The sequence below is a fragment of the Myotis myotis genome, unplaced genomic scaffold, assembly GCF_014108235.1.
Source record: "Myotis myotis isolate mMyoMyo1 unplaced genomic scaffold, mMyoMyo1.p scaffold_m19_p_8, whole genome shotgun sequence".
Classification (NCBI taxonomy): Eukaryota; Metazoa; Chordata; class Mammalia; order Chiroptera; family Vespertilionidae; genus Myotis; species Myotis myotis.
In genome coordinates, this window is record NW_023416390.1 from 38,389,784 (window position 1) to 38,409,351 (window position 19,568).

Sequence of the window (19,568 nt, forward strand, 5' to 3'; positions counted from 1 at the left end):
TCTTTAAATCTGCAATTTATAAGAGGTTTTAAATTGGAATAGTCAGTGACTTATTTGTTATTAAAGTAAAGCACACATGGCAAAAAATTCAGACTATAATAAAGGACTTCGAATGAAAAGAATTTCTCTCTTCCATGTTTTCCCTTTTCCAATGGTTCTTTGTTCCCTCTCCATGTCCTTCCTTCCCTCCCTTCTTTCTTTCCTTCTTTTTTCTTTCTATATGCCCTTCCTTCTTTCCTTGAAGCTCTTATTTGTTATATGTTTGACTACATAAAAAATTAAAATTTATCTGAGATACAAGGTCATAACTAATATGAGTATCCTAGAAGAAGTTATTTGTAACATATATCAGACATATATAGTATTGATTTCAAGAATATCTGAAGGGCTCCTACAAATTAGACAGGAAGCATCCAAATAGAAGTATGAAAATGCATGTGTGGAGGAAACTCTTTTAATAAATAAAAATACTCCAGCCTGAGAATATCGCTGAGCCTGCTTAAGGGCTCAGGAAGCTGAGCAAGGTCTCTGCTTTCTGGGGCTGTTTCAGCGCTGTTGTCATTTCTGCATTGGTTTCTATTGATTATTTTTTCTCCTATCATGTGTCATATTTTTCTGTTTATTTACAGTCATAGTAATTTTTGATTGACAGGGAGATATTATGAATTTTACCAAGTAGACTTACTGATTATTTTGGTATTCCTAAAAATATTCTTGAGGTTTGCTCTAGAACATAGTTAAGTTACTTGGAAACAGTTCAATCCTTTTGAGACCTGCTTTTTAGATTTGTTGGGTGGAATGAATGCAGGCATTAGTCAGCTCACTAATGAGACAGAACTCTTGGAAGTACTTTCCCTAATGTCCTCCGAATTTCAATATTTCTTCACCGGTGGGATCTCTGAGCATTGTTCCCTTTAATCCTTCGGGCAGTCCTTCCCCTGGCCTCACACATATGCTGATCCACGCTCAGCTGAAGATTCAAGGGGCACCTCTGCAGATCCACAGAGTTCTCTCTCTGTGCAGCCCGCTCCTCTCCAGTAATGTGCCCAGTGAACTGTGGTCGTCTTGGCTTTCCTAGACTCCGAACTTCTCAGCTCAGGAGAGATTCAACAAGCTCTCCCATGGGTGCCCTACTGTGGCCTAGAAACCTCGCAAGGAGTCAGCTGGGGCAATCATATAGCTCCTTTGCTGCCCTTTTCTCAGCAATCCCTGTCCTGCACCACCTCTCGTATGACATCTGAAAATGGAAGCTTCAGCTATCTTGTATGTTGTTTTTTTAAAAAATATATTTTATTGATTTTTTATAGCGAGGAAAGGAGAGGGATAGAGAGTTAGAAACATCGATGAGAGAGAAACGTCAATCAGCTGCCTCCTGCACACTCCCCACTGGGGACGTGGCCGCAACCAAGGTACCTGCTCTAGACCGGAATCGAACCTGGGACCCTTGAGTCTGCAGGCCGACGCTCTATCCACTGAGCCAAACCGGTCAGGGCATATCTTGTATGTTTTTTAAGTTGTTTCAGATGGAAGGTAAAATCAGTGTCTGCAATTCCATGTTGGCCAGAGTAGAAGTTTTAGAAGTACTTTTGCAGAAGTAAAAGGATACTCCTACTTTGAGAGTCAAGGGTCCTTTACTACAATAATTATTTTCTGATCTGTGGTTAAACAATAAAATTTCGAGCCTCTATAAAATGCAGTCTGATTGGGGTGACATTCCAGTGGAACCTTCTTTCTAGATCAGCAGGGATTCATACTTTCTAATCATGACAATCTTACTCTGCTTTCTTTTGTACATGTGTTACTTTACCTAGAATGCACATTTTCTTTCCTTTAAATGTGGCCTTCAGCAACCAGTCATAAACCCAGTCCTGTTAGTGCAGTCTGTTCTTTCCACTACTTTACTCTGCCCGTATTAGCAGCTCAGAGCCTCCTGTGGAAAACTCATTTTTATTGTCGAAATGCTGCTTTATATTCTTATCCTCAGGTTTTGAATGTCCTAGGCCTTGAGTGGCAGAGACTGTCTTCGATTTTTCTGTTTTTAATTCTTGGGAAAACAGACCCAATTTTTCTTGTCTTTCCTCCCCGTCTTATATGCAGATTGACATAAAGGACAATCAGAAAGATTACTAATGAGAAAGACTTTCTGGGCTTTTACTGTGATTTGTACATGGGAGATATGGACACAGTGGTTTTGATTGGAAAACTTAATTTCTTTTCAGGTGATTCCAAGTATGACTTGCTATGTAAAGAAGAACTTATTGAACTCAAGGACATATTCTCTGTCAAACTGAAACGGCGTTGTTTTGCTAGTGGACATGGCACTTTATTGGGTATCACACTCTTCATCTGTTTGAAAAAAGAACAAAATAAATTAAAGGATTCTACACTCGATCTCATTAATTTAAGTGAAGACCACTGCAACATATGGTTTCGACAGTTCAAGAAAATTTTGGCAGGTAAGTACTCCTTATGGGAATTTTTAATGAGTCTAGTTTCCTTGATGTGAGTTATTAATCTAAACATGGTATTGTATTTATGAGCACAGAAACTCTTAGGTTGATATAGTTTCCTTCTAATCCTAATTTGTTGAGTGTTTTATGCATGAAAGGGCATTAAATTTTGTCACATGCTTTTTCTATATAGATTGAGATCATATGGTTTTTTCTTTCATTTTGTTAATGTGGTGAATTACCTTTTCATATGTTGAACCATCCTTCCAATCAGGAATAAATCCCACTTGGTCATGGTGTATTCTTTTAATATGTTATTGAATTTTCTTTGCTGGTATTTTGTTGAGGATTTTACATCATTATCCATAAGAGATACTGGTCTGTAGTGGGTTTTTCTTTTTTTTCCTTGTAGTATCTTTGTCTGGCTTTGGTATCGGGATAATGCTGGCCTCATAGAATAAGTTAGGAAGTAACTCTTTTTTTAAAAAAATATTTTTATTGATTTTACAGAGAGGAAGGGAGAGGTATAGAGAGTTAGAAACATCTATGAGAGAGAAACATTGATCAGCTGCCTCCTGCACGCTCCCTACTGGGGAATTGAGCCAGCAACCAAGGTACATGCCCTTGACAGGAATTGAACCTGGGACCCTTCAGTTCACAGGCTGATGCTCTATCCACTGAGCCAAACTGGTTAGGGCAGGAAGTAACTCTTGAATGACCATTTCTATGCAGAAGCTTCGATAATCTGAAATAACAGTTCTTAAATAATTCAGTTCAGTTGAGAGTTGTTTTTGAAAGCATATTTATTTTTCTATTAATATCTCAAGTTTATATTAGAATTTATTTTCCTTATACCTATACAATGATGGCAAGTGCATATATGTACTGTGTGACTTGAGAATAACAGCTTTTTTACAGATAATATTTAAATTGTTTATTTCAGGATAGACTTTTCTAAAGTTAAATAACCAGAGAAAATAGAACATATTTACTAGAATATGAACTCCTAATGAAGTCAATGTATCTGAAAATATGTTACTTGTATTTTATGACCTAAATAAAATGCATGAATTCAAACACAGTGCAACTTGGATTTTTAGAATGTATCTTGTTAAATAACCAAACTGAGTTTTGGTATTTTTCTCCCTCATAGATTTGTAAGCCTTGCTTTCTTTTTAGCTCATTTCTTTCTGTTTGCCAGATTGATCAGGGTAGAGGCAGCTGGTGTGGTTGGGGGTGCAGTTTGGAGGAAGATGACACAGGGCAGAGATGGGTGCCAGACAAAAGCAGGCACATGGTGATGTTAGACCGTTTCAGGCCAGGCATCATTAATTAAGACTGGGTGTGGTGCCAGGTGCATACTAGACTTATTGGGAGGATCACTTCACAAATTATAAAAATGTCTAACCTCTATGCTATACACCTGAAACTAATATAAAATAATTTTCAATGTCAAATGTAATTGGAAAAAAAAAAAAAGAGTGAGGACCTAAGTTGGTCAAGGGCAGCCAACTGATAGGTTACACCTATAAAAGATAAAATGATGTGACATAGTAAAACTAGGTGATCCTGTTACTAAGGCCCCTATGCTTCCTTGTTAGCCCCTTTGGAACCTTCTAGGAAACCTGATCCTTTTAAGAAGATAGAAAACCACAGAAGCCTTGGTTTCATCTCCCTGAAAATAGAGAAAATATACACACACACACACACACACACAGAGGTGGGGCAAAAGTAGGCTTACCAGTACATTTGTGACTACACAAAACACAGAGTTTATTCTTGCGTTATTATTTACAACTAGAGGCCCGGTGCACAAAAATTTGTGCACTCGGGGGGGGGGGATGGGGGGCCCCTCAGCCTGGCCTGTGCCCTCTCGCAGTCTGGGACCCCTCAAGGGATGACCACCTGCTGGCTTAGGCCTGCTCCCCAGGGGATTGGGCCTAAGATGGCAATCAGACATCCCTCTGGCAGCTTGGCAGCCCTCAGGGGATGTCCATTTGCCAGCGGGGAGCAGGCCTAAACTGCAGTCGGACATCCTTAGCACTGCTGAGGAGGCAGGAGAGGCTCCCACCACCACCGCTGTACTGGCAGCCATCAGCCTGGCTTGTGGCTGAGCAGAGCTCCTCCCATGTGAGAGCGCCCTGACCACTAGAGGGCAGCTTCTGCATTGAGCGTCTGCCCCCTGGTGGTCAGTGTGTGTCATAGTGATCAGTCATTCCCAGTCCTTCTGCTGTTAGGGTCAGTTTCCATATTACCCGTTTACTATATAGGATAGAGGCCTAGTGCACAGGTGGGGGCCGGCTGGTTTGCCCTGAAGGGTGTCCTGGATCAGGGTGGGGGTCCTGCTTGGGTGCCTGGCCAGCCTGGATGATGGGATAATGGCTGTTTGCAGCTGGTCACACCCCCTTCAGGGTGGGGTCTCCACTGGGGTGCCTGGCCAGCCTGGGTGAGGGGATGATGGCTGTTTGCAGCTGGTCACACACCCTTCAGGGTGGGGGTCCCCACTGGTGTACCTGGCCAGTCTGGGTGAGGGGCTGAGGGCTGTTTTCAGGCTGGTGGGCGACTGAAGCTCCCAACCTCTCCTTTTTTCTTTTTCTTTTTTAATTCTGGGATTAATTTACCTTCTATAGCTGTCACTGGAGCTGAGAGCAGGCTCCAGCTCTGAGGCCATTGCCAGCTGAAAGCAGGTACCTGGGTTTGTTTAGATTCTATAATTGAAACTCTGTTGCCATCACTGGCCGCTCTAAGCTCTGAGGCCGTGCTGGCTGAAAGCAGGTTTCTGGGGTTTGTTTAGGTTCTATAATTGCAACATTGTTTCATCCAGAGCTCAGAGCTGAGCTGCGGCAGGCGGGGAACGTTGACTTCCTCCATCACTGGAATAAGCAAGCCTAATGTTCATGTTCACTTCAGCTGCCTGGCTGCCGGCCGCCATCTTGGTTGGCAGTTAATCTGCATATCTCCCTGATTAGCCAATGGGAAGGGTAGCGAAGTTATGGCTAATTACCATGTTTCTCTTTTATTAGATAAGATTATATTATTTTCCATTTGAACAACTGTAAATCTACGTTTGCCCCACCCTGTATATTTAACTTAAAAGCATTCCACTGTAATGGTGGGTCTTTCATGGTGTTATTTTAAATTCATGTCAGAAGAGATTTTTAAAATCTAAAATAAAAATGAAACATTAATAAGATCAATTTAATAAAATTTTCTAACATTGGCAGGTACTCATGAGACTTCCCTGGTCTATAAAATAAGAATGTGTCATTTTAGGAGAGGCACAGCTCTTGCACTGAAGGTCTGAGGATATCTTTTCTCATGGAGCTTATGAAGGGCTAGCTGAGTGAGGTGTGAGAGGCAACGTCCTCAATATATGCCACCCATAAAATCAATAGTGAGTAAGCATAGGACATCACAACAAAGTTTAATTTAGTAAGAGCAATTTTATAGGAATAGAGGAGTCTGTTGAAAAAAAAATCCAAAACAGTGTTCAATTTTTTATTTCATCTTAATGAATGATGTTTTGGCTTGGCCTAGGGCAGTGATGGTGAACCCTTTGAGCTCGGCGTGTCAGCATTTTGAAAAACCCTAACTTAACTCTGGTGCCGTGTCACATATAGAAATTTTTTGATATTTGCAACCATAGTAAAACAAAGACATATTTTTGAGATTTATTTTATATATTTAAATGCCATTTAACAAAGGAAAATCAACCAAAAAAATGAGTTCACATGTCACCTCTGACACGCGTGTCATAGGTTCACCATCACTGGTCTAGGGTTAAAATCTAGGTGAATTGCATATATTTTAGGCTCTCATCTTTTGGGAATGTTGCTTTTTGTACCTTTGATTTTGATAAGAGTTAAAGGTACTATAATATATGGGGTCATATTCTCTGGCATGGTTCTGGAGTACAGAGTGAGTTATTGATTAAAATAAAATAGATTGATCCACTTGTCTATTGATGGGCACTTGAGTTGTTTCCATATCTTGGCTATTGTAAATAATGCTGCAATCAACATAGGAGTGCATATATTATTTTGAATTAATGTTTTGGGTTTCTTCAGCTATATTCCCAGAAGTGGAATTGCTGGGTTATAAGGCAATTCCATTTCTAATTTTTTGAGGACACTCCATACTGTTTTCCATAGTGGTTGAACCAATCTTCATTCCCATTAACAGTGCACTAGAGTTCCCTTTTCTCCACATCCTCACCAGCACTTGTTTGTTGATTTATTGATGATAGCCATTATGACAGGTGTGAGGTGATATCTCATTGTGGTTTTAAATTTCATTTCTCTGATGATTAGTGCTGTTGAACATCTTTTCATATATCTGTTGGCCATGTGTATATCTTCTTTGGAGAAGTGTCTATTCAAATCCTTTGCCCAGTTTTTAATTGGATTGTTTGTTTTGGTGTTGAATTGTAAAAGTTCTTTATAAACTTTAGATACTAACCCCTTATCAGATAGATATATTATTGGAAAATATGTTCTCCCATTCAGTGGGGTGCCTTTTTCATTTTATTGATGGTTTCCTTCATCGTGCAAAACTTTTTAGTTTGATGTAGTCCCATTTATTTATTTTTCCTTTTGTTTCCCTTGCCCGAGGAGCTATATCAGAAAGAATATTGCTATGAGAATTGTCCGAGATTTTACTGCCTATGCTTTCTTCTAGTATTATGGTTTTGAGTCTTGCTATGAAGTCTTTAATCCATGTTGCGTTTATTCTTGTGTATGCTGTAAGAAGGTGGTCTAGTCTTATTTTTTTGCACATATCTGTAGACAAGCAAAAAAACCCAAAAAAACAAAACAGGATTGAAATCATCTAATAAAAATGAAGAAATCTAACTAAAAAAGACTGAATAAATGTCTGATCCATCTGTACCCCCAATTGGACTCAGCAGGTCCTGTGGGAGGAGCCAACTCCTTCTTCCGGAGCCCCACAAAGACTGTCACCTTTATCCTACATAAATGAATGGTGGAGGCTCCAAAGCTCTCTACCAAACATTATGTTCCACCTATACTTCATTTTTAAGGTTACAGTCTTAGAACATTTTTCTTGATGTTTCTTTCACTTCCATGTAATCTAGGTGTTCATTCAAGTGTCTGTCATCAGAGAGACAAACAATTGGCTCAGTCCACATGCCATACATTCCTTCCTCTCTGGTTCTGATTTCCATGGGGTTTGGTCTATTTGTGGATGACCTTCCTGACTCACATCCATGTCCCTGCTTTGTACTGCATGCATCAAGTCTGACAGATGGTGATTGTTCCTTGGTTTCCAATTTTATATTTTTAAAGTCCTCACCCAAGGAACTTGTGTTTGAAGAGGACTTGACTTAAGTCTGAGGCCAGGGGCGGGGGTGTGGGCTATAAAAATGACGTACAATTGAATATTAGACATCACTATTTAAAATCCAAGACCTTGCTTTTAACTGGTGCTGTGGCAAGACCAGCAGATTAAAAACAACAACACTTTTTTGCATTTGTTTATTTGAATGTTGTCTTTCATCAGCAAATTGAATTTGTTTCCTGACAGCCTTTTACATCTTTTCCCACTTTCCCCCTCTATTAAGAAAAACATGAAAACCTCCACTTCATCTTTTAGTTTAATTAGCCTAACAATTATAATTTTAGTATATCTGGGTATTGAGTTACTTTCAAGTATGTGCATTTACATGTTGAACTGGAGCAATGAATAAGATGTGATGAATTTTTGAGGAAAGACCAAATTGGCAGTACTAGAAGGGGAGAAGGCAGGCAACTTTCCAATACTTTAAGTTTAAAGGCTGACAAAGACTGACCAGAGGAAAGTGGGTTTATAAATATAAAAAAAAGGAGTTTCAGCATGGTTTCTGTTTTTCTTGGAAAATATGTTAAGTCCTTTTACACAGTTAAGCATAGCATTTTTTTTTAATTCTTAGTAATAGAAAAGTTACCATAACTTTATTCACTAATAGGCAATATAGGTTAATTTATCCAACACAGGTTTTGTAGCAGGCACTGTGTTAAGTGTTGGGAGTACAGAAATGAATGAGGTATAATCCTGTATAAAACTCTTTTGTCCTTGGGGACAAACAAGGAAACTTGTTTATAAATGTATTAAAGATCACAATGAAAATATGAACAAACTAGTAAGGTTCATAAACATTGATCATTGATTCAGAAATTCAGGTCTTTAAAAAATGTGATTGAGCCCAGCTGGCATAGTTCAGTGGTTGAGTATTGACCTATGAAGCATGAGGTCACAATTTGATTCTCCGTCAGGGCACATGCCCCGGTTGTGGGCTCGATCCCAAGTGTGGAGTGTGCAGGAGGCAGCCGATCAATGATTCTCTCTCATCGTTGATATTTCTATCTCTCTCTCCCTCTCCCTTCCTCTCTGAAATTAATAAAAAGATATATGTTTAAAAAATGTGATTAAGGCTGATATGTAGTGAGTGGTACGCCTAACACATAGTCGTTGTGGTGAAACTCATTTAAGTCTTTTCTGCTTTTTTTTTTTTTACATCTGTGATACAAAGATAAACATGCACAACCTTTAAATATAGCATTTGTGTACACTAGACGTGTTAATTTTTGTTCAATTAGGGTGTGATCAGTCTCTGCATATTTGGGTTTCCTAGAAATGGTGAGTTGCAAGTTCTTCTGGATCCTGAACCAACCAACCTTCTAGACTCGGAAATCTATACTTCAAAGCACATTTATATTTGAGAATACATGACGAGATGAAGAGGAAGAGCTAATGTGATGGGAACAGAGGAAAGCTTGCAAGGAAAGTAGTGCAGCGTTTAAAAAAAGCAGAGGGCTTGGGGATACTCATATATTAAAATAGGCAGAGAAGATAACTGGAACTAAAAAATAGAAATAATCAAGGAAACAGAAGAACCCTTATAGCACAGGACCACTGAATTTTGCTGGTACATGTAGGTTTTGAAAATTATTTACAATACTTAATGGTTACCCAGAGAGAATTAACAAGGGTGTTTTTAGCACTCACTTGATTGAGTTATTTCTGATAATTTTCTGTTTCATTTCCACCTGGTAATTTTATAAATAGGCAAATATAAATGAGCCATATTTATTTAATAAATTTTGTCCTTGTAATGAAGCCTGCTCTTATCTTCTCACTCAACAGCCTCACTCAGTTTTCAGCTATGAAAAATAAGGAAAATGGAAAAATTATTTACATATGAGTAATTTTTTTCTAGTTTCCCACTAGATGTCAAATCTGTTTTCCATGTAATAATAATTTGGCCTTAATTGGATGCATTCCTTGATAGCCAAAACTCAGACTTTGTAAAAACATTGATTTTTGCTTAATACTTATGTTGTCTTATATAAGAAAATCATGGTGCAATATATTTTGGGTTCTTTAAAAAAATCCAAGCCATGTATGTCATCAATCATATTTTTGTGAATCAGGAAGATTTTTTTCTTAGCAGAAGAACAGAATGATGTGAAGTTTTCCTTGGATGTGCTGCCAAATGATGTACTTATAAGCAAAAATAAACTGGAAATCAACATTATAATGATTATTTAAAACGAGCAGTTGTTACATGTCGAAAGTATGATAGCTTCAGACATTTGGTTGTGCACTCTTTGAATTGGCAACACTTGTCTCCTTAGGGACAAGTTATTTACTGCAAGAGCATTATTTCTGAAATACGGGTAGTTTCTCTATTGAAGCACTGAAAAAATGATTCGAGACTTTGTTTTATGACCAGTTGAGTTCGACATTAAAATCACGCGTGCCACTTCTGAATATGTTTTTACTAGCAATATATATTATAGTAATGTGGAAACTGATTAAATATGCATTACCTCATTTACATGTAAATACTGAAGTCCAATCCCATTTGAAGTACTCTGTCCAACAGAGATCACGTGACGTCTGCCTCCTGTAGTGGTTTCAAACTGCGCTCTGTGGAGTGTCACCGCCCTCCCCCAGGACATGCCTCACTGGGTAGGAGCCACACCTGCCACTCACTCCTGAGCCAGTGTACCTCCTCATTGATCTGTTTTATATTTAGTAGTTCTGAGTAAGGCATGGTTTAAACCTTTTAAAACAAAAACATTTGAAAATCTCTGCTTTAGTCATCCCTAGGATGATAACCCATCAGTATATTGTCACCTTGTCGTGCCTGTTTTTGTTCACCTCCAGGCACACTGAGACCTCATGATTTTGTTAGGTGCTCAAATATACACTCACTATGGCAATCACAGAGCTTGTGCTACCAGAGATTGTCCAGGTAATTTTATTCTTTTCAATAGATGTTACTTGTTACAGATACAGGGTGTCCCCCCTGAAATGTATACACACTGTAACAGCTGATAGCTTAATTTTGAAAATGAAATGTATTTTAATAAACACTGACTTCATAATTATTCAAAGTGTGTTATACATATTTGAAAGCCTATATATTTAAGTATTTTCCTTTGTATAACTTTATGAGATACTGCTTTTCAATCAGTTTGCAAATAAGAAAAATATATTTTATCAAAATGAAAGATTGAAATCGAGTTGAAGAAAGTTTGCTTTGAAGTTTTGTTTTCTTTTCCTCTGCCTTGAACTTTCTAAGCTGGACATTCAGAAGAAAACAGTGAAATTAAACTAATTCTATTAAATTCACAATCACTAATAACACTGTTTAGCTCTTGAAAGGACAATAACATTAAAAAGAAAACCTTTTAAAAACCAAATCTCCAATTTTATCAAATTTGCAACTGAAAATATATCCTTATCATGAAAAATTTGCTTAATAAAGGATAGAAAAAATTATTTCTTGAACCTAGTGTTTTACATTTTGAGCCATTTCCATTCTAGCAATTAGCAGTATGAAAAATCACCAGGAGTAAGAGTCTGCAGACATAATAAACTATACATTCCTAAGGACTGGCCATCATAGAAAAAGCAGAGAATATGAAATAAATGCAATTCAAATGATCAAACAAAAAAATTAAAAACATGAAAGAGTAGGGTGCAATAAAAAAGGATAGCATTCTTGCTATGATGTACGTATGTGTGAATTTCACCTAAAAAATTCATCCTTCTAAGGACTTAACTGTTCCTGAGTCTGAAAATTCTGGGGATTTGATTAAATACGTCTGGATGGACAGAGGCATGAGTTGCCTTGAGAAGTCCCTTCTGTGATTCTGAAGTGTTGCCAGGGCCAAGAACCACAGATGTCAAAAATTTGAACAACACAAGCTTGATTTAATGAACATATATAAAACTCTGCACTCCATGCCTACCAAAGCTGCCTTTGTGAGGATTAATTATACGTGGCAGGATACTATATATTCTTATTATATTAAGTAGTCTTAAAGGTTAGCCAACACCCATTCCTCGTCTTGTGCTATCACACTTATGCCTTGGGACTGCTTCGGAAAAGCCTTTTAAAGACTGACAGAGGCATGCCTAGGGTTTCTCTTGTCACTTGAAGTCTCTTTTCTTAATAACATCAGCTCTAACGCACAGCCATTGCTCTTTTAGCTGAAGGCAAACTACAGTTTTCCCTTACAAACTATTAATGCTGTGTATACTTGGGATGAGTAACACAAGCCATCTTCCAAAATGTTTCTCTTTGGCCTCTACAGCATTATCCTAATGAAGGAATCTATTTTTGTACATAATTCATTATATTTAAGAGCAAGTAATTGGTGTCTGATAGAAGACAGTTGTATTCCTGCTTTAGTCATTGAGTATCTTGAGAATAAGAGTTGGGGTGAATTAATTCTCGTTATTTCTGGTATATTTCAAAATCTTTTTGCTAGATAAAAGTCCTTTGTGTGTTGTGTAACAAAATTTTTTCTCTGGAGAAAAAAAAAATTAGCTGTGCTTTGCCATATCTTAAGTGATTATATTCAAAAGGCTAAATAAGGAATTCTCTAAATGTAGCCAGTAAAATGTTGAATTGTTTTTATGCTGTTAAATAAAGTAGTTAACATTTTTTCCCTTTGCTGAATTATAGAGAAGTCCTTATTTTAAAAACTGAAATCTTAATAATAACTGACATTTATTAATCATCTACTGTGTGCCACTTTTATACACAATTTTTATAAATTAGCTCATTAAATCTTACAATACTAGCTTCAAGAACTACAAATATCCTATATAATAAAAGGGTAATATGCAAATTGACCCAAACAGCAGAGCAACTGGGAATCATTGGTCACTATGACACACACTGACCACCAGGGGGCAGATGCTCAATGCAGGAGCTGCCCCCTGGTGGTCACTGCGCTCCCACAGGGGGAGCTCTGCTCAGCCACAAGCCAGGCTGACGGCTGCCAGTACAGTGGTGGTGGTGGGAGCCTCTCCTGCCTCCTCAGCAGCACTAAGGATGCCCGACTGCAGCTAGGCCTGCTCCCTGCTGGCAAGTGGACATCCCCCGAGGGCTCCTGGGCTGCCAGAGGGATGTCTGACTGCCAGCTTAGGCCCTATCCCCCTGGGGAGCGGGCCTAAGCCAGCAGGTGGTCATTCCCCGAGGGGTCCTAGACTGTGAGAGGGCACAGGCCGGGCTGAGGGACCCTTCCGAGTGCACACATTTTTGTGCACTGGGCCTCTAGTGTTCTCATAAAAAAGAAATAATACTTGTGTGTTTTGTTAAGTTTGAAGAATTAAAATACCATATGACTTAGCAAATAGTAGAATTAAGTAAATTATTATTCTCATTATCATCTCTTAGGTTGTACATGAGAAAACTAAGGCTTAATATAGTTTAAAAATTGGCTAATCTGAGGTTAAACAGCTCATATCTGGTAGAGGAACTGGGGACAAATCTGTGTGTCTGAGTCGGGAGCATGAGTTCTTAACCTCTGTTCATTCTCTTATCTACACCAGGTCAGTGGTATATTCTACCATCCTTAAGTGTATTATATATACTGCATGGGTTAGACTTTATCCTGAAAAAAGAAAAAGAATTTCAAACACTTTTCTTGTTAGAAAAGAGCTACATCATCTTATTTGAAGATTATTCCTCTCTTGTCTTCTTTTTCCAACATTATGATTCAGAACTCTATAGTCTTTGAATTCTAAAGCTCACCCTCAATATTTAGGGTGAGCCTTGGCCAGTGTGTCTCGGTTGAGCGTTGTTTCATGCACCAAAAGGTGGCTGGCTCCATTCCCTGTCAGAGCATGTGCCCGGGTTATGGCTCGATACCTCTCTGGGGCGTGCAGGAGGCAGCTGATCCATGTTTCTCTCTCACATCAATGTTGTTTTTTTTACCTCTCTCCCTGTTCCTTTCTCTCTCTAAAATTATTCAAAACATATTTTAAAAATATTTAGGGTGAGCAGTAACAGTAAAATGCATTTCTCAATCCTTAAAAAATTTCTCAACATGACTGTTACCATTATTAATTAAGGTTTCTCAAATGCCTTAGAATGAACTGAGCATGCACTATGAAAAGTTTGCAGATATTTTTTTTCTAGCTTAAAGGAATTTAAAAACACATATTAATTTGTGACTGATTTCCAGGCTTTATCTTTAGAAGAGTTTTGCAAAACACAAATGCTTACAGCATACAAGAAAGATAGAAATCGGATCAACTCTAGGATGCAAGTAAAATGGATTATCATTTAACAACTTTTTCATTGGAAAGAAATGAAGTTAAAAGTAATAAAGCATCATTCTTACAGTTTGCATAAGTAGGAAATACATATTTCACATTAAGTGACAAATTATTATTAAGCCCCGTGGCATTCATTACACTACCATTAATGGTAATAAAATTGTGTCATGTTTAGATACTATATTGCTTGAAGAATTTTTTTAAAAATATATTTTATTGATTTTAGAGAGGAAGGGAAAGAGAGAGATAAAAACATCAATGATGAGAGAGAATCATTGATTGGCTGCATCCTGGACGCCCCCTACTGGAGATTGAGCCCCTAACCTGGGCATATGCCCTGATCAGGAATCCAACTGTGACCCCCTGGTTCATAGGTCGATGCTCAGCCACTGAGCCATACCGGCTGGGTTGAGCTATATTTCTTTTTGCAAAATTACCAGGTACGTGCATTTTTAAAATTTCCTTTGTTACATAAAAAGTTACCATATAAACTCTTCTGTGCTTTGCTTTTTTCACCTAACTACATATACTGAAAATCATTCCATAGTACTTCATAGAGTGCTTCATTATTATTTTTTTAAACAGCTGTATAAGATTCCATTTTGTGGTCTGTCCCATACTTTATTCAATACATCGCAATGTCTGGACATTTTGATTATTTCTCATATCTTCAATCACAAATAATGCTGCAATAAATAAATTTGTACATATTGTAGCTTGGGGGTAACTTTGTAGAAGTAGACTTCTGGATTAAAGTGTAAGTGCATGTGCAGTTTAGTTAGGTATTGAATAAGTTCCCTTCTAGAGGATTTGTACCCTTTTTTTTTTTTTTCATGTTCACCAGCCATGTATGGAAATGTCTTCCAAAATAAATTAAAATTCACTTTATCATAAGATTATAAAAATCTGGTAAAAATAAATGGATATATTTGGTTAGATTTTTTTTTCTTTTTCTCTCTTTGATCTCCTTCCTGCTTGTGTACTCTTGCTCGATCTACATAGTCTTGACCCCTTTATTGATTCATACTGAAGTATTGAGGTACTACCAGCAGCAGGTGATTTTTTCTATTAACTGCTATTCAGTCTTGCAGCTGTTAGAAAGATATGTCACATTGGTGGGCTGCGTGTGAAGTTAGTGGGCTTGTTTGTTACTTTAAGTAAACCATATAGCACTGAGTTATTTTCATCTGTATGTGTAAAGATGCACATCAGTAAGCTTTTGCTGATAGGAAAGTGAAATTGGTGCATTTAATATAAATCACCTAATACAAAATATCTCCAACGCTGAGCTCTGCTGGGAAGTTGTCAGGTCTTACGTGTGAAAGGCTAGGCTTTTACCATCACTGTTACACATTAACTGAGTATAGTTTAATATTAATAGCTCCTGAGATTTGTGGCAAAAGGGAAGTCTTTATTTCCTGTGGTTGGCTTTGTTCTTTGCAACAAATTGCTTGCTTCTCTGTGTAAAAAGGCTGCGAGTATACACAGGACTGTGACAAGGTCCTGGGCTCTTAATTTTGATGAACACCATGCCATTTCCACCGCGCTGCACTCAAAACAGCACAGATGTGAGTCTGGGAGTGGCGTCCCCGCAGCTCTCAGGAGCCTTTGTTTGGAGAACACCCTGATTAACCCCCACCCTTCATGGTTCATTGACTCACTGATAGATCAAGTTTAAACTAGTACATATTAGCACATTTGTTACTAACGGAGGAACAGTTGGCCATTCTGTTTTACATTGCTGGTTCATTGCAAACCGGCATGCTAAAAGGTCTGGACTCTAGAGTATGAATTGAGAGGTTACCAAAGGACTGAGGACCAAGTCAGTTGCATATTCATGTTGAATCACACCTACATTTTAATATTTGATGATCTATTTTAGGGATGTTTATACTATTGTAAAAATTATGAGTAAATGATAATTATCACTCTGGGATTCATTTTTTCAAGGAGTTCAGGGAATTTGTGTCTCAATACAGCTTTTGTATTGAACAATTTGTCATTGTATAAGAGAAGAGCAAGGTTGTCATATTTTAAAAATATTTTTCATAGGGTTCTTGTAGCTAGTGATTTTACCTAAATCTTTACAGTATACTATATTTCTCTATTACGTGGAAATAGTTATTGTTTGGGCAAGAGGTCTAGGATAGGATACACATATCTATTTCCTCATGTACAAAATTAAACTTTTTATTAATAAATTAATTACATTTAGTAAAACTCAAAGAACTTTCTCCTCTTTCTTACGTCCCTAACCTAGCTATTGTGTGCCAGATACTATTCTAGGAACTAGTAAGATAGCAGAGAGCAGAACCATAAAGTCTTTGACCTCAAGTAGCTTAAATTCCAGTGGTAGTGGGGTGTCCTAGACTGTTTGAGCTGCTATAACAAAGTACCATGGACTAGTTGGCTTGTAAATAACAGAAATTTATTTCTTATAGTTCTGGGGGCTGGACGTCTGAGCGCAGGGTGTCAGCATGGTCCGGCTCTGGGGAGAGGCCTCTTTTTGTGTCTTCTAATGGCAAAAAGAGAGGTAGAGCGCTCTCTGGGGCCTCTTTTATAAGAGCACTAATCCCAGTCATAGCAGCTCTACCCTCATCATTTAATCACCTCCCAAAGCCCCCACCTCCTAATACCTCACGTTGGGGATTAGGATGTCAACATAAAAATTTTGAGGGGACACAAACATTTAGGCTATAAGAAAAATATCAAATATACTTTCCATGATGTGAAATGATAGGTACCTCCAGGCAATGGGATGGAAGTATTTGCTGTTATACAGAGCTGATCAAGGAAGGCTTCATTGGCTGTGATGTTTTAGAAGAGAACTGAAAGCAGTGGGGAGAGGGAGCCATATAGATATCTAAGGAAATGGATTCCAGCAGAGGGAACAGTAAGTGCTGAAACTTGAGCAAGAAAGTCCTGCACAGAGTCAAGTCAGCAGGAAGCAAAGTAATGGGAAGTGAAGTCACAGAGGTGGGCATAGAACATGAAGGGTCTTGCAAACTTTGTATCATTTTTAACTTTTATTTTTGGGAAAAAGGGGGGGCATTTGGACATTTTAAGCAAAGGAGCAACATGATATAACTCACTTTTAAAATATTCTGGCTGTCAAGTGGAGAATAGACTCTATGAGTGGGAGAGAAGATTGAAGTAGGAGACCAGTTAAGTGGAAATTGGTATAATCCAGGTGAGACGTGGTGACTTAAATCAGGATAGGAGCAGGAGAGGTGGTGTGAAGAGGTCAGACTTTGGACTTGTTTTGAAGATAGAACTGGCTGGGTTTATTGACTTAGTGGATATGGGCCATATTGAGAGAAAAAGTCAAGGATGATACCAATATATATTTTAGTATATTATTAAAAAATGTCAAACATAGAAAATATAAAAACAACATTACAATTGGCACCTATATTCCTACCACCTAGATTCTACAGTTCTTAACATTTTCCATATTTGCTTCAAACATTTTATTCTGTCAATGTGTTTTAAAATAAATTGTAGACATCGTGACATTTCTGCCAGAAATAGTTCAGTATGCATCTTTAAAAATAGTCATTTCACAAATAACCAAATATCATTATAAACAAGCTGTTTGGTCCCTATTGAAATTTTCCTCATGTTTTCCAAAATGTCTTTTATAGCTGATTTGTACCAGTTAAGTGTCCAACCAGGGCTCATTCATTGAAAGTATTTAAACTAAACATTTCCCTCTGCATCATCTTTTTCATTTTGACATTGACTTAGGAAAGAGATTGGATTACTTGTCAAGTAGACAGTCCTTTCAAGTGGTGGCTGTTTTCTTTGCCATGGGTTTCATACAACTGGTCCTAGTGTTATATGTTTGTCGGTGTTTTCATGTCGTCCTTGCATCTCACTGCTATTTTGGGACCATTTTCTCAGTGTATTCTTTTAAAAATCATCATCATTAAAGCTCCACCCATCAGCCACCACCAGCTCCTCTACTTGTAGTCTTGTGCAAACTACTGTGTCCTTCTCCCAGTTCTGAAGATTTAGTTCCCACCTCACCTCGCTCCTTCTGACAGTCTTGCTGTCATAACTCTGTGTGTTTTGTAGAAGTTCTCCCAGTTTTTGGCCTCGTCTTCAAAGATCTTGACCTGCACTTGCTTCGCTTTACCCACTTCCTCCCATAATCATATTTCTCCATCAGTGGTTCTCAGAGTGCAGTACCCAGACCAACATCAACAGCATCATCTGGGAACTTGTAATAAAGGTGACCTCTCAGACCCCACCCCAGATAACTGAGTCCAAAACTCTGGGGTTGGGACCCAGAAATCTATATTTAAGAAGCCCTTCAGGCCCTGACCGGTTTGGCTCAGTGGATAGAGCGTCGGCCTGCAGACTGAAGGGTCCCGGGTTCGACTCGAGTCAAGGGCATGTACCTTGGTTGCGGGCACATCCCCAGTAGGGGGTGTGCAGGAGGCAGCTGATCGATATTTCTCTCTCATCAATGTTTCTAACTCTCTATCCCTCTCCCTTCCTCTCTGTAGAAAACCAGTAAAATATATTTAAAAAAAAAAAAAGAAGCCCTTCAGGTAATTCTGATGAATATGGAAGCTCATCAAATCTTACTATGATTAGCTATAACTCTCTGTCTCAATTTCAAGCATCCTACCTTCTACATGGCTACTGCCGTCTGTCTTCCTAGCTCACCTGTTCTACTCTCCCAACTCCTAAAATCCTTCAGTTTCACTAAGACCACAATTTATTGACTCTACAAGTTGTTCACTAGTCCTTACCCTTCTTACGTCCTCACTTTCCTTTTATCCAGCCACACATTTGACTACGCTTTGACTGTTCTCTTACACATACCATATCCAAAAAGTACACAAGTCCTGTCATCTCTCCCTCCAAAATATATCTGAAATCTAACTTTTTTTTTTTTAGTTTCCACTTCACTCTAGTCCAAGCACAATCATTTCCCATCTGGAATATTTCAACTGTTCTTACTTTGTCAGTATTTTCCCTCACTGTGTCTACTTCGCACACAGCAGCTAGAGTGATCCTTCTAACACCCCGGGGTATGTTGCTGCACTGCTCAGCATTCTCCATGCTTCTCTCACTCAGGACATGAGCTACAGTCACAACACCCACAAGGTTCTGGGTGATCTGATTGTCCTGGCCAGGAAGTCACTTCTCCTGCCTTTGCCTTCACTCTTTCCCATTAGAGAGCTTCATTTTTTTTCTGTATATATTTTATTGATTTTTTTTTTGCAGAGAGGAAGGGAGAGGGACAGAGAGCCAGAAACATCAATGGGAGAGAAACATCGATCAGCTGCCTCCTGCACACTCCCCACTGGGGATGTGCCCGCAACCGAACCTGGGACCCTTCAGTCCGCAGGCCGACACTCCATCCACTGAGCCAAACCAGCCAGGGCTTCATTTTTATCCTTAGGACTTATTACCACTTGACATACTCTGAATTCTCTTGTTCATTTCTGTGTCCCCTCATTGGCATGAAAGCTTCGTGAGGGCAGAGGTTTACTTCATTCACTGATAGAGCCTCAGCTTCTAGTACCC

At 38.5% G+C, this 19,568-nt stretch overlaps 1 protein-coding gene across 1 annotated transcript in view; it reads left to right on the forward strand.

The window, feature by feature from the left end:
• Nucleotides 1–19,568, forward strand: part of CERKL (ceramide kinase like) — a 99,008-nt gene that overhangs the window by 39,389 nt on the left and 40,051 nt on the right. Inside the window, exon 2 of the mRNA XM_036318676.1 lies at nt 2,220–2,456. Coding sequence (XP_036174569.1) covers nt 2,220–2,456 — 237 coding nt within the window. The remainder of the gene's footprint in view (nt 1–2,219; nt 2,457–19,568) is intronic.